Source organism: Lissotriton helveticus, chromosome 5_1 (genome assembly GCF_964261635.1).
Source record: "Lissotriton helveticus chromosome 5_1, aLisHel1.1, whole genome shotgun sequence".
NCBI classification, from domain to species: Eukaryota; Metazoa; Chordata; class Amphibia; order Caudata; family Salamandridae; genus Lissotriton; species Lissotriton helveticus.
The window spans coordinates 1,680,611,507-1,680,627,843 of record NC_136065.1 but is presented as its reverse complement, the minus strand read 5'-3'; the positions used below and the strand labels follow the sequence as shown (position 1 = coordinate 1,680,627,843).

The 16,337-nt window shown below is 45.8% G+C and overlaps 1 protein-coding gene across 2 annotated transcripts in view; it reads left to right on the top strand.

Moving 5' to 3' along the window:
- Positions 1 to 16,337, top strand: part of SLC22A17 (solute carrier family 22 member 17) — a 100,664-nt gene that overhangs the window by 13,802 nt on the left and 70,525 nt on the right. For both annotated transcript variants that reach the window (XM_078644914.1, XM_078644915.1), the window contains exons 2-6: positions 869 to 1,399; positions 10,484 to 10,587; positions 11,999 to 12,153; positions 13,482 to 13,647; positions 14,694 to 14,839. In XM_078644914.1, the coding sequence (XP_078501040.1) occupies positions 944 to 1,399; positions 10,484 to 10,587; positions 11,999 to 12,153; positions 13,482 to 13,647; positions 14,694 to 14,839 (1,027 nt within the window). In that variant the 5' untranslated portion in view covers positions 869 to 943. The remainder of the gene's footprint in view (positions 1 to 868; positions 1,400 to 10,483; positions 10,588 to 11,998; positions 12,154 to 13,481; positions 13,648 to 14,693; positions 14,840 to 16,337) is intronic.

Sequence of the window (16,337 nt, the reverse complement as noted above, 5' to 3'; positions counted from 1 at the left end):
AAGCCTTCCCCAGGATGATATAGACTAGATACATTCTACTCCAGAGATGGTTTATTCCATAGGAGTATTCTACAAGTGTAGCCATCCATCTAAACTGTTCCAGATCTATTAATTTAATTAATATTGTATGTTCTCTGCTTATTGGCAGCATATTTTTGGAGTACGTCTAGTTGTTAGTATTTCTACTTATAGTAGAAATGGGACAAGAATAGTCTTGAGGAGATCTGTCAGAGCTTTCGGCGGATTTCCATTAATCCTTTCTCAGCTACGTCCTTCAGCTCTTCTGTAAAAAGTTCCATATGAGAGTTTTTTTCTGCGCTATTTTATTCGGAAACCAAATCTGTGTCTGCCAGGATTAGGTAATGATGCCACTAGTACATTTTTTAATTGCTTTATGTACACAGGGAATGGAATTGATTGGAAGAGATGTCTTGTCTGCTTAGATTCTTAGGTCATTTTAGCTCACACTTAATTATGGCTAAAAAATGTGTAAAATACAAGAGGTCAGCTTGGTCTAGTGTTGCACCCTGCTAGCTCCCCGAAAAGGCCTTATACATTCACACAAACCCACAGCCTCTTCTCTCATGTTCTTCCTGTCTCTATTCCTCCGTGTCTCCTGCTAGATCTCTCTCTCTCTCTGACAAGTAATAACGTCCAGGTGCCCCTAATGCACAGTTGTCAGTTTGAGTATCTTGTATCCCTTTCCCTCAAACAGCCATTAACCATTTACTATTAATCAAGCAGGCCCTACAAAGCACATGGCTTTTCACTCTGCTTATTGCTTCCCTTCCTTTTCTTTCTTCCGCACTGTCTGTCTTCCAGTGTAACTTTTTATGCTTATCCCAGGTTTTGTGCTTGTTTCTTGCAGGGAGCCACTCCGCATCCCTCACTTGCTCTCAGCTTCCGACTTTGTGGGGACTCCGTGGAACCAAACATTCTAGAGATGGATGGACCGGTGACAGAGCCCGAGGCTCCCTCTCTGCCGAGGGATTACTCGGGACATAGCACATTGGAGCCTGCTCTTGAGCCACCATCCTTTGAGATCACCATGGCGAGATTGGACGGCTTTGGGCAGCACCAACGCCTTCAGCTGATCCTCAGCTGGCTGCCAAACCTTCTAGTGGCATTTGGAATCTTCTCTGATATCTTTATCACTTTGACTCCTGATCACCAGTGTCTTGTGGACCTGAGTAACCTTCCTTTGGCGCTGCGCAATGCCACGGGTGAAGAGCTGCTCAACGCCACCATTCCATTCAGTCTCGATGATGAGGGTGTCTTGGTACACAGCCAATGCAGCCGCTATTTCTACAATAGCAGTTCTCGGAGGCAAGAGGGGCCTTGTGATAGAGGCTGGGAGTACAGCAACCAACCGGCACTGGCAGACAACATGGTGACCCAGGTGACCAATTAAACTGGAGCTATTTTAGCCGTGTGTTGGGACTAGATAGGAGGGAGAAGGTGGTTTAGCAGGGCGTGTAGGATTGCCTGGCTTTGGTATTTGAGAAGGGACAGTGATTGAAGATGTCTTCAGTTTGACTGGGGCTGCTGGAGCTAGTCAGCTAGGAGGTTGCAATTTACTGGATAATCATATATTATGCTGAGAATGCTAGAATCGGACTAGGCTTGGTACGGTTTAATTGGATGAAGTTGGGTTTGGGGATGTTGCAATTTGAATGGGTGATGCTAGATTTGGACTATCGTGCTGTTTAGTTGGGGGATGTTAAGATTGGACTATTCTTGTTGTGGTTCCACATGGGGTTGTAGATATTTTTGGGGGCCTGTTCGTATGCAAGACAGTAGGATGCTCTATGTGACCTAAGAATTCTGAAAATCTAACACTCAGTTTTGAGGTTGACTTTGGGATTAGAAATTATACAAGATTGACCAGTGTTATATTGAATGTGTAAATAACTTTATACTTGTTTGTATTATTTTGACTAGGAAAAACAAATCAGGGGAATAGGAAGGGCTCAAAGATCACAGAATATGACGACCTAATTTAATCAGTACAACACAATGAGCGCTCCTGGCCAGTTAATGGAGAAAAGGACAGTCTGTCTGTAATGTGTCAGTCACATTAATTTAAAAAACTACAGTACTCACCCACCCTGCGGTGGCAGACTTCATCATAGGGTCCCTTTTAACACCAACTCCAAGTATGGTGTTATAGGCTACAGTCGCCAAGGAACGGAACTCATGGGGTGTTTAAATGTATGGAGGAAGTCCTCAATAAGGTGAACTAAAAAAAAAAAAGATGTGTGTAGAGGGTGACATTTTTTTAAAAATACATGTCGGTGGACCTGGTAATGTCTTATACTTGTTTCCAGTGTAGGGTGACCAGATTTTGTAAACCAAAAACCGGTCCATAAACATAGAAGTAGGACTAAAATTTTGCATCGACTTATGGGCACCGAAAGTCTTAATTAACAGAACAGACAAAAATAGGAAAGGCAGACAATGGGTACTACAGGGAATTAAAAACCTATTTTACTCAGTTTTATCTGTGCTAACTAAATTGCTTTCTGATAAGGGCTAATATTTCTGCACCAAAACACATGAAAACGTTCCTCCCTTTGTACTATCTATCCTCTTAGAAAACCAGGACATGCGCTGAAACTTGCAGAGACATTTTATGAGAATTCAGGCCTGCCTCAGCAAATCCAGGACACCAGGTCATGCTAACTATAATGACTTCACTCATTGGCATGGAATGACTACACTGGCACACCCCATAAACCATTTTGTTAAGCTTCACCTAGCTAAAGAAAGACATTCCAAAGATCTCAAGTTGCCTAATGAGTAGATCATTGAGCCTGTTGGCATTCTGGGACTTGTAGCCTTGGCTACACCTATAAAAGGTACACACAGAGCTGAAGGTGCAAAAGGCAAATGATTAAACCAACACTTCATAAAAGTACAAACGTGCCTACAACATATAACATGGAGAGATGTACAAGGATCCATAGATTATATATGCCTTATCTACAATATGGAATCAAAAATAAAACATACAGGGTGTCTTTTTGAAGGTGAGATAGCATTAACGTGTTGCCCACGTTCCACAATCCAAAGTAAAATAGTGCAAACAGTACTTTCATCACTCCTCTCCTTCATTCCTATATGTTGTGATGAACCTAAGGGGACAACTGAGGTTTTTTTTTAGATTCTGATATGTCCCTCTTTACATCCTGCAGTGCTGCTTCATTGACACTACAGCACAGTTGGAGAGTCTTTAAGACGAAAGGAAAACAGTTTACATCAAATGTGCAAACTACCCACCCCCCTCCCAAAAACTGGGTTATGTCAGTTTTAATTAAAACTGTCGTGATCAACAGGTTTCTGCCTAAATTATACCAGAGGTGTGGATGCATTCACCAGGACCAAAAATCCTCTCTACTAATATGAATAATCAAAAGAAGATTAGTAAAATGAAAATTGTACAACCAGCGAAGGCTAATTAAACTCTGGATTTCACTGTGTTGCTGAACCTGTATTCATTTGAAGCTAGAAAACAAGCAGTTTAGATGACACAAAATAAGCCTTTGTTAGATGATAAAATGTGCGATTCTTCAGTTGTGGATTCCGCAGTCACAGGTGGACCACAGTTTAAAAGTGACACATGCACACCACATTCTCTCTATCTCTCCCTCATCAACACCCCCTCCCACCTCCAAAGCAGGCTGGTGAGTGGATCACCACTTTCAGTTGGGATTGCACCTCAACTGTGCTTGGCAAACTGGGCATGAATGAATCTAAGTGGGGCACCCAGGAAGGGGCAAGGGAAGATACATGTATAAAAAGTCAAAACCATCATAATGAGAGCGTACTTTTAACAACAACATTTTGTTAATTCCGAGCGGTCATCAATAATGACTGGTAATATGGCGGAAAGAAATTTTGGACTCACAAAATTTGAATTACAGAGTGCTTGGCATGTCAGAAGTGTGAAAAGACAACAAAGGGCATAGAGCGACAGGTATGATCTCTGGCGTCAAGGAGGTGAAGGGTCTATCTTGTATTTTTCATGCCACCAGGCCATGGTGCTTTATGAGATGCAGAAGAGACACTTGCCACATGCTTGGTCACTAATTTAGAAGGAAGCGTGTGCCGCCCATACAGTAGCGGTGACGTCATTCACATATTTCATGCTCCATGCCGTAATGTTTAAATAAGCTTTGTGAGGGACGTTTTTTAATCCTATTGTGTAGACCCTGTAATGTCTCTTATTACAGCATATTGAGAGGGTGTGGTGCAGCATGTGTTGCAGAGGAATAGGTGTGATCATGTTACCTACAGAACTTGGACATATATGCTCTCACTCTTTAAGAGTTACCATCCTAGGGCCCTCAGACAACTTTCCGGTAAGACAGTTCCTCCGACTCAGAAGAAAGTTTTCCAACCTACATACCTTTAAGGCTCATGCTTATCTATTGAGAGAACAACTATGCTGAGATCAAATTCCCCAAAACTAGTTGACTGAGTTATAAAAAAGAGTCTGCAACAACGATAGAATTGCACTTCATGAGACCCACAATAAACCTGCCTCAGAGCGACTAGTCTGTGTTAACATTTTTGCTGGTTTATCTAATGATATCAGGAAAGCCATCCATAAAAACAGGCACATCCTCAATACAGGACGGATGACACTAGACAGACCACTTTTTGTGTCCAAACATAGACACAACTTGAAAGACTTTTAAATCCACATCAGATCAAGGCAGACTTCTTTTAACTCCAAAATAACAGTGGAAACTGCCTAAAATAATGCTGCATCATCCATGTAGCAACTGAGGAGTTTGAATCTTTACAGATCAACAAACTAATCATGAGTTGGGTTACACCCATTTTGGGAACTGCGTAGGTTCACTAACTGCAACAGTGAGGGTGTTCATCTGTTGACCTGCCTCCGGTTTACGATGTGTAGGGATGACTGCTTGAAAGATCAAGACCCGGATAACAAAACACAGGAGCAGATGTAGACGTTCCACAACCAAAATAGAAATAGATTTCTTACAGTTGGGTCATAATGTAAATGACATTAGCTGGATGGTCATCGAAAAACCCAGACCTTCATGTCATGCAGATGATTCCAGTCATTCCCTGTTCTTGAAAGAACAGAGCTGGGTGTTCAGGCTCCTACTGCACCATTATAGAAGACAGAACTAGACTGTCTACATAGAAGTGAAAGCTATGAGATAGAACCCCGCAAGCGAAGCAAAGATCCTCCCAAAGTGTAACAAGGGAAAATATCTCAACAGACAGAAATAGACTGTCATTATCATGTAGAACTGTGCCGTCCAGCAAGAACAGAGAACAGAAAGAACAGTCCACTGCAGAAAGGTAAGAAAGATTGGCACTTCCCCTACAGTAATGGAGGTGTGAAACATCACTACCGATCCCCAAAGAGGACGACTAAAGAGGAACCCAGGACCCTGAGTCAACAGAGAAGGCGGAAGGAGGGGAAGGCAATAGGAGAGGAAAATGAACCATGTAGCAAAGGTGAATCAAAAGGCACCATATTACATGAAGAAGCCCCTAGAGGGAATTAGCTGTACATGGAAATTCTGAAAGGGATGCAACTATGTGAACTCCCCTAAGAGAAAAACCAATGGCACCTGAAAGAGACCAGTGGAGAACACCACTCGGCAAGGTCCTCGCAGAACGGGGAGGCTGGTTGGGCGTTAAGGAATATGCGGCTAGACAACGTCTCTACCAAATACATCGTTACCGAAGGTAAGTAACTCGTACATCTGATAGAGACATCTAGCCGCACATTCCTTAACTTAGAATAGATGCCACAGACATACCCCAGGAGGGAGGTGGGTCTGCGACAGAACAATAGAAAGCTTCAAGCATCTGAGCCGGCAACCTAGTGATGGACAATGGATAAAGCTGTGGCGGAACAGCCAGACAGCACCCCAAGCAGCTCGGAAGAGCAGAGATAACAGGATGCAAGACATCCCAAAAATGCCAGAATGACACCACCCATACCTGTATAAGGATGACAGGCAGAAACGGCACCAGCCGTACCAGAACAAAGGAAGAGAGAGAGAGGAATAAGGACCACTCTCAGCTTAATGATGCACTATATGGACCCCGACCAAAGGACGAGAGAACATGAACGATGCAACCAGAGCCTACTAGGCCAGCCTATGGAAAGAACGAAGAGCTTCTGCCAAGAACCAATGGGTAAGAGGTAGAAACTGAGTAATGCTTTGAGTACAACAGGCGGGTACAAGAAACACGCTAAGTGCTTACACAGTCCCAAAGGGAAAAACCAGGGTGAACAACAGCAATTTAAAACCCCTGAAGCAGGCCACTACCAGCACATGCAGCAGGGAACCAGTCGCAGAGACCTTAAAGTGGCGTAGCTAAAGAAAGCATAAGACTGCCCGACCGGGCACCATGAAGGCCAACAGAAGAATGAACCCACGAATACAGACCTGTAGGGAGTAGACCAAGGACAACTGCCATCAGAAGAGCTGCCCCGCAGGCATAGCTGATATAACAGTAGGATGATACCTAGTAAAGAGGCACATCCAAAGGAAAGGGCAGTAGAGGTATAAAAAGCACCATGTAGAAATGTGGGAAGAGTCTCTGAATCCAAGACCAAACCTTCCAACTAGAGGAAGGTAAGATAAGTACAGTGTCCGAGCACTAAGAAAAAGAGCAGTCGCAAAACTGGGAAACCACCCCAGGAAGTAGAAACAAGGAGGAACCTTATAGGTAAGTTGCAATGACTCAGAAATGCTACCCTACACGTGGGGACATAGGTCCATACCTCGCAACTTCGAAAAGAGGTAGCGACCCGAGAAATGGAAAGCAATGGCAACCGGCATGTATACATACATGCATAACATCGAAATCTGTAGATACAGAACTAACCAGGAGCATGGAGCATGTCCATCCTAGATCATACCCAGCACAGTAAGGGCAGGCATGAGCCAATCAGAAGAGGGGATCATGGAAAAACATTGTATAATAGACCACCAAGGGTGCATGGAGCATACAGGTTCCCCAGGCCCTTTTGAGGCAAGCAACGCTATATAATAGCATACAAGTACCCCACATGGAGTACACACACCCCAAACATCGGGGAACACCTCTTAGGGCAATAAAGTCAAGCCAAAGAGCGTAGTAACGAACTGAACCCGTGAACATGAGTCCCGAGCCCCATGACATTACCGAACTGAGCCACCGCAGTCAGAGGACCAGACCTAGTAACCCGTGGAACACTGCCACAGCAGGTCAACAGTGAGCAGAAAGCAAAACGCATCCAGGGGATTCCAATAAAAGGGTAATTTCCCTTGTAGAAAAGAAGACGTAAGGCTCACAGCCCATGCTAAACCTAGAGCACATCGAAGGAATGCTAAATGAAAAAGTACCACCAGGGAAAACCGGTCCAGGAGGACCTAAGTGGGAGGATGAAAGCCCGCTAGGAGCTGATGAACCGTCGACTCTGCGTGAGCATCAAATAACAAAACCTCATCAAAGGGTAAGTCAACCAGTCGTTCCCGGATATTTTCAGGGAAGACGCTATCTCTTAACAAGCGTGGCGCCTTAAGGCAACAGAACCCGCCATAGCTCGGCCTAAAGAATCCGCTGTATATAGGGCTGAACGTATTGTGAATTCGGCGAGATCGCGGCCATCCCAGAGGAGGTGAAGGAGATCAATGCGAGCGCCTTCAGAGGTGGTAGGAAGCAAAGACTCCACAGAGTCCCACAGGGCAGAGGTAGCCCGAGCCAAAACACACACTGTATTTAAAGACCGCAGGGCTGCACTAGTGGATGCAAAGATGTTCCTACCCCATGACTCAAGCCACCTTGACTCCCAAGAGGGAGGAAGCGTTAGAGGTGGCAGGGAGGGGAAATCAGTCTGCAACACAAACCCTGCACATTAGGATGTACAAAGAGGCACACAGGGTCGCGTGGAGCTGGGCGGTGGCTGTGCAAAAGTGAACGAGCCACCGGGTCACCTAAAGCAGGCCGGACCCAGGCACCCAAGAGGGCATTATAAAGGGAAGCCTCAGAAGGCAGAAGCGGCTCCACTTTGCCGGACCCACGGTGAAGGACCTCAAGCAAGTGGACAAAGGGGCAGAAGGGGGTTGCATATTTAAAATGGGCGAGGCCAATGAGACCAGTCTCAAAAAGGCTGCATCAGCCTCGGTAGCCCTCCTTGGAGGGGAAGACCGCTCATCAGTGGGGGAGGGTTGTAAGCTGACCCTCCCCAAACATTGAGGGTGCAACCAATGCCCCACGTAAGGGAGCCTCATTGAAGAATGAGGATCCTGCCGGGGCTCCTGGGGAGGGGAAGAGCCTGCCGGCTCTGGGAGTTCCTGAGGAGGCTCCACAAATTCCAAGTGTGTGAGGGCAGCGCCGCACTCTCTCCAGAGAAGAGTCCAGAACTCGGTGTCGACACGGCGCCAAATCAGCATGTGTCGGCGCCGATCGTGCCTCGTCAGATGCCGACTCATCTGCATTCGGCGTCGAGACGGTGCCGAAACTACGACAAGCTCCCCTTCAGAAGAAGGAAAAGGCACTGGTGCCAGCGAGGCCAGCTTACGGAGGAGGAGGCTCCAGCGCCGGAACGGCACCGACCCCGGCTCTGGACAGGCGGCTGCCTGTCCGGAAGCCCGGGGTGTGCCCAAGCCAGGGCTATGAGCACCGGCAACCACCTGCGGTGCCACAGTGAGCCCAGCGGGGCTATGTGGCGCGGCAGAGGTGCCTTGTGTCGTATAGGGGGACCCAGCTGGGCTGCGCCCTGACGACTCCACGTGGACCGAAGTGGGGGACCCGGCGCGCAGCAACCTAACTATACCACATCTCCGACATTCCCAGGGAGCAAAGGCTCAATAGGCGCCGGGGGCGAACCCACCGGCGAGTTCGTCGGGGACCCCACAAGAAGCGGAGGCCTTGAGGACGCCCCAGGAACGGGAGAGGACCCCAGGGAGGCCTGCAAAGCCATAGCATATGCCTCCATCTGGGCCCGCTTCGCCCCCTCACCTGGAAAGGGCGGATAAAGGGAGGGTGACTGCCGGGAGCGCACATGCGTAACGTTCTGGGAACCAGTGGCCCTGACCGCAGAAGAAGGAGAGGTCGAAGACCTTGGCGACAAGCGCCTCGACTTACCAAGTGGTGAACAAAGGCCCCGGACCCCAGAGGGCGATCGATGGCTGAACCGGACAGTAGAAGGAACTGCCATGGACGAAGAGGCAAGGTGACGAGACTACTCCGACCCGGACAGCCGTGTCGATAGAAGCTTCATGGTGCTCGCCCAGACACCACATACAAATAAGATGTGGGTCCGTCGTGGACATGTGCTGCGAACAGGAATTGCAGGTTTTAAAGCCAGAAGGCATCGCACACTGTTCTCTACGCGAAGCGTCGAAAAGGAGGCCTGAAAACAGGCCAGAGGAATCGCTCACTCCGGATCCACGTTGCACACGGAAAAGAAGGAAAACTGACGTCAGCGCGCTGTGAGAGACTTGTATGAACTTGCTGACGTCACGTCCGTAAACGACGTCCGGGTGGGGTCATTTGGCGCCATCCCCCCGCGCGCAGAGTTGCTGCTGCAAAACTTTTTCCGGATCCAGTCTGACGCCTGGGGATATTCTAAGTTAAGGAATCTGCGGCTAGATGTCTCTAACAGACAAACCTACTCACTGCTCTATTAGGAGATATAACAAGGTCTTCAGAGTACGATTCAAAATGTCCCTCACCAAGGCTTCTATAAACATTACGGCATCAGGCATACAATGGGACTAGATATCCTTCAACCCAGTTTACATTGGGACGTGAATGACGCCACTGCTACTGCACGGGCCGCATACTCTTCCTTATAGCCTGATCGGGCTTGAGCCAAGTGTTTCCTCTGGTTCTCGGACAGCCCTGTGGCCTAGCGGCATAAAAATAGAAGGTAGGTCCTCCGCCATCAGTTTAGAGACCATAAAAGACCCTTTTTGGCTTCCTTTGTTATATTTAGCAACAGGCCATCCAGCAGTTAGGCCGTCTTTCTGCACTTTTAACACTGCATAGCAGTCAGTAATTCAAATCTTGTGAGTCCACCTTTACTTTTTGCCATAGGATGCATACTACTACTCCTTAATAATGACCACACAGAATGAACACAAAATTGTGTTTCTTCTTATGATGGTTTTAACTTTTACAAAGCTTTGAACACCTCATGAGCTCCCCTCCCTTAAAGGTTGTAAAATTCACCAACACCACACTTGAGTTATATAACGAGGGGCCTGATGATAAAGTATACCACCAGAGGGTAGGTGAGGACTACAGTCCTTTAAATTATTGTGACTGACACATTGCAAACAGACTATCCTCTCCTCCATTAACTGACCACACGCTCTTATTGTGTTGTAATATTTTGACTGTACGTTACAATTGCCCTGGCTGCTACTGTAGAGCTGGTGAAATGTTGACATGTAACACTAACTCATATTAACACCCTTATGTGTTTTTGCAACAGTGGAATCTGGTATGCAGCCAGTACTGGAAGGCCCCTTTAGAGGAGGTGTGCTTTATCATTGGGTTTCTGGCCGGATTCCTCATCTTGGGATTCTCTGCTGACCGGTAAGAGAGAGGGAGGCCGCTGTTGGATAAGAAAGACTGTGTAACAATGAGAGAGAGTGTCTGCTGTATAGGTATAACATTTATGCTGCTCATTGCTCTAGAAAAGGACCACTCCGATTGGTGCTTCCTTCACTCATGAACAGGAATGTGGTCTAGGAAGTGGAAAGTGGTAAAAATGGAGATTACCTCTGACTTGGCTCTTTTCTTGCACCTAGATGCACTCTCTTCTCTTTTTCTGCTGACGGCTCCTTTGCTACAGCGCCAGGACACTCCTCCGAGTTACAGTCGCGCTCTATAAATCATTTACATAGACATAATGTGAAGCTTGAATCTAAATCTTCTAGATATCCATCAGAACGCAAAAATGACACTCCGCTTTCTTTTGGGATCTTCTCACGTCGTAGGTATTGGCTGTGTCAATCCCTTCATTATGTAAAGGGTGTCCTAGTACTAGAAATGCTAAGGGATGTACCCTGTCTGGATTGCTAGAAGGTTGCAATCAAGCAGCTTAAACAGACATTTTCAGTTTTGTAAATATCTTGCCTTACTATTTAATCCTCCTTGTTCCAACCACATGCCTGACTAAGGTTACTTTAAGCAACTGATCACTTAATTTCCCTGGGTACTATTAGAACAGTTTGACCCTTCACAGGCCCTACCCAAAAGAAGCACACCCTCAATAAGATAGCAGTAGTTTCCCAAAAGGCTCCAGTCGTTAGTGATCAGAAAGTGATCAAATCTTTTAGTTACCCACGACACCATTGTCTAAATGTTGCCTCAGGAGACCTGGAGGACGCTGTTCCTCTTGACTTTGGAAGCAGGGAATTAAGTTGGTGGTCCCCCCTTTGCCTCTTTCTTTTACCTCGTTTATCATAAGCATGGTCATCTTAACAGTGGCATCAGTATAATACATAGCACTTCTATTTTTGATTACTTTAGAAAAAGTGTTCTGGAATATGTTTTAACCATTGTTTAGTTCTTCAGTCAACTTTCTTGGGTAGTTTCTGCTTTTGGCTCTCAAAATCTTCTCTGACAATAGTAAAAGGTCTCTTGAATCCAGGACGCATATATTCAAATATCAGTAACAATAGTTGTTTTATACTGCAAAATCATCTGTTTTGGTTCTAGTGTCACTCCTTTCCTTGCTCGTGTTTGGGCTGCTGCTGTGTTTTGTGGTAGAGGTAACCACTGGCTCTTTCTGTGGATGATATCCATCAAACCATCTTGGCCCTGATATCTGAGGTGCCAGGCATAAATTGCTCCAGTATGGTCATGTTTGTAGAAGGGAACATGTCTTGAGTGCTGCAGTGCTCGGATATCAGAATGTTGAACATTCCTCTCCCTCATGCTCTGTTTTATTTACATTTCTTCCTTTCTCCCTCCACTTCCTACTCCTTTTCACACTATCTAGGTTTGGGAGGCGTCAAACCTTTTTCCTTTCGCTTGTCCTGGCGGTGCTGTGCGGGACACTGTGTGCACTAGCTACCTCGCCTGCCATGTTCATCCTGACGAGGTTCTTCCTTGGCACCATGCTGGCTGGAGTCTACCTCTCACTCTACGTCATCCGTAAGTTGGAGCCAACAGGTACCTTACTGTCTGTAGACTAAGAGCACTCAATTATGGACAGTGCTACCTGGGGGAAAAGCGTACTCAGGTTTGACCTCTATCCAGATGAAGTTTCTGCTCAATAATAACACCTGAGGGAAGTTTTTGCTCCATATTATCCTTCACAGACAAGTTATTACTTGGCTGACCCTGACTCACACAAATGGTCCTTCTTGCCAGTTCCTTATGTTCCAACCTACCTAGTCCCTGTCTTTGATGCTCTTAATTCTCACACTCAAGCCACTGTCTGCTCTTACCCTTTTTCAGGGTCCTGGAACTGCCTTCAGACCTACACTTCCTCATTTGAATTATCCGTCACTACCTGTTTTCCCTCAACTTTCCAGATGTAGTGAAACTATTTAATAAGGTAGTGAAACTATTTAATAAGGTAGTTAAACTATTTAATAAGGTTTGTTGCCTACATTTCAGCCAACCCTACATTAAGACCCTATCCTTTTATCACATCGAAGGTATTACTTCTGCAGGAAATTCTTCCTGCTCTGAGCTTAAAAGAATTACGAAAAAGAGCAAAAAAGAAATAACTAAACTCATTGTGTTCATCCCTTTCCCATAGCAAGATTATTTCCTTGCTACCAGGCCCAATCAGGGGTAGTTTTTGCCTGTTAATATCTTTCATAGGTAGAATTGCTTGGCTGTTAATGACTTTTAAAGGCAGCATTTCATGCACCAATGTTGTCTTACAAAGAGCATTTCATGGTTTCTGGAACATGTCACAGTTGTTATTTTCTCACAGTTAATGGATTTCATAAAGGACCATTTCAGACTTTAAAGGCACTTGTGTATCTATACACATGCAAGTTCTGCCCGTAAATACCTTAAAGCTTCTATCTTATACTAGCACTCTGGTTAGACCCTGCCGGTCCATACGCTATGCAATGGGTGGTTTCTGGTAATAAATGCCTAATATAAACGTTACATCTTGAAGAGTATTTTGCTGTAATGTCTCTAAAAGAGGCAAAAATGTAATTTAGCACCCAGTTGGAGGGGCTTTTCCTGGTGCTTTAATGCAGGCTTGAGTAGTACCTCCACACCAGTTTATGGCCATTGTAAGCTTTACTTCCTGGCTTTATTTAGGACTCTGTGATAAGAGTCCTAATAGCACCCAGGATGCACTACTTGGCACCTATTTCTTGGTTAGTATCTCCCCTCAGAGAAGTTTCTTGTGTGAGTTTGTTTTGCTTCCCTTAAGAAAGGGCATAACTAGGGAGTAGCTATTCCCTTTGTTTTCTACAACTCCTTCAGCCCCATTGTTTCCTCTCTGTTCTTAGGGCTGGAACTCTGCCGTCCAAGCCAACGCCTCACTGTCACCGTGGGGGCAGCTTTGGTCATGATTGCTGGGCAGTTCCTGTTGCTTGGACTGGCTGTAGGTTGCAAGGACTGGAGGGTGCTGCAGGCTGTGATCACTGCACCGCTGGCAGTATTTCTACTGTATGGGTAAGACTATCTTCCATTTTAATTTCTGGGTGAACGAACCATGGCACTATGAGTCCCTCCTGTGACTGGGTGAGCACCTATTCCCCCCTCAGTGGCTAATGAACTGTCTTCCCAACATTTCTGGATGAGCTAATTTCATCAACCCAACACTGATCAGACCTATAACACTCCATATCTGGTTTAGGACACACTTCAGGTCTAGGACTGGATAATTCCCTGTCTAAATCTATGACTGTAGGAACCAGTCTTCCTTATGATGGCTTCATGTGTCTCTCTCTCTCGACTGTCGCTGAACGAACCTCCTGCTCTTCCAGTGACTACTTGAGCTACTCTCTCCTTCACTGGATGAGCCCCTCTACCCTCTTACGAAAACTAGAAGAGCCACATCACTCAGGACTGGAATCACCACATTTTTATACATTGCCATTCACTGAGTAAGCTGGTGAGGGTATGAAACATTCATGACTGAATAAGCCTCTCTTGGTCCTGCCACCTGTGATTTGCTGAGCCTCTCTGTCCTACCTTGGATTGTCATTTGTAATGTCTGGAGTGTTTGCTTTCCTCCTCCATTTACTACATAAATCCCTCTCCCTCAATCATTATTAACCACGGTGCGAATTCCGCGGCGGTTTAATTAAGTGGGCGGGGCCACGTCGGCCAACGGACGTGCGCAGCACTACGGAGGTAGCGCTCGCGACGGCTGTTGGCCGACAGAAGCTGTGAAGGGGTTAGGCGAGATATTTTCTTGCCCATGTCTGGATGAGCCCCTCTCCCTGCTGCCCAAATGAGGTGGCCTCAATTAACCTGTGACTCAAAGAGGCCCTCTCATTCACTTATAAATATGCCTGTTCTTCTGTCTCAAAATAGACTGGATAAGGCATAGCCTCTCTGTCTGCACATTCCTAAGTGAACCCCTCTGTTCTACCCATTCCTGGATGTGTTCTTCCCTACCTGCACATTATCTTTTAACATGACTATCTTCTCTCTTCTTTTCCCTCTTTCCAATCTGTCACACCTCTTTTCTTTCTTCTCCACCCTTCTCATAGATTCCCTCATCTCTTCTTGGAGTCTCCCCGTTGGCTGCTGGCTACCCAGAAGATCCCTGAAGCTAAGGCTGTCCTGAAAGTGCTGGTGGAGCGAAATGGACGGGGATTTGAGGGCGTGAGGGCTGACGCAGAGGATGTGTTCTTGGGTAAGTTTGAATGTTTCCCTCGTCCTTCCCCGAATAGCAAAGGATTGAGTGGAGATTCTCCTACTGGTGTCATGGGAAAGCCGCAAACCAAAGGTTAATACTCTTATCTATTTATTTATTTATTTTAACAACTTGTAAAGCGCACAAATACCCATAGGTGTCTCAGCGCTATATGCTGGGAAGGTAAGCAGAGAGCTGGTGGGATGCCTATTGCTTTAAAAGCCAAGTTTGTATTTGTTTTCTAACTGATAGCAGCGTGGGACTAGCCTTAATCTGTAAGGGAAGAGAATTCACAGTTTAGATGTGGCAACTATGAAGCTTCTGTCACCCCACTTGGCTTTCTTGGTTCTAGGGACGATTAGAAGATTGGGATCTGCTGAGCGAAGGGATCTGCTGGGCGTGTTAGCCAGGAAAGCTTTCTTAAAGCATTCCGGTCCTGCATTGTGAATTACCTTATAGGCAATACAGAGAGCCTTCAATTTCGTTCTGCTTCTTATGGGCAGCCAATGGAGCTGATGCACCACATTGAAGGTGGGCTTGAACCTGGGGGTACCTGACAGTATCCTAGCAGCTGCGTTCTGTACCAACTGCAGCCTACCCAAAAACCTTTTTTGGGCATTAATTCACTCTATATCACAGATTAATTTAATATATATCACTTTATCTCTCTATCTTGGGCTTGGTCGGGTCTGAGGTGTTGCAGCACAATGATCTGGGCAAGGTTCAGAGAGATCCAACTTACTTGACTGGGATCTGTTCCATTCCCAATTACTTTGCCTCAGTGCTCTGGTGTCCATGCTTCTTTTTTGAGCTGTTTCTACCTCTTGTGTCGCAAGTTTAGTTTTAAAGTGTCGAACTCCAGTGGTCCGATCTCAGTTTTCTGAAACCTAGCTTTACAGCTCTGTGTCCAGGTTCTCTTAAGTGTTTTTGAAGGTGATGATATCAATGACTCCCTTAACACCCATCTCTCTATACCATAGTCTTGAAAATGAAATGTTCCACTGAAGTATACTCAGTCGCCATTGCAACAAAGCTGATGTAGGATTCCAAGATCTACTATACTTCATAAGCGCTATATTACTGTGGAGGCCTATAACCAATGCCCTTTAATGGATAGCAGGTGCTGTCCCCATTCACAGTGTGCAAATTGTGTGACACAATGGTCGCAGTTGAATTCAGTTGAGACTATTTAAAGCAGGCTTGCAAGCAAGATCCTGGCTGTCAATGACATACTGCAATGATGCACCGAAAACAACATACATATGCCACTGCCAGTCAGATTGAGACACTTCAAAGGTAGTTTGTAAGTTGTGTTAACTTGCTGCAAATTCCTTTCTGCAGTTCAGAGTGATAAGTGTTTGATGGGGTTGAACAAAACATGCTACAAAACCTCTCCAGTGTGTAACGTTGGCACAGCAGACCACCCAAACATGCAACAGTGTTCCTACCCAAATCCTGGCAAACAAGCTGTTACTAATTAAAGGAAGAGGGGCAGTGA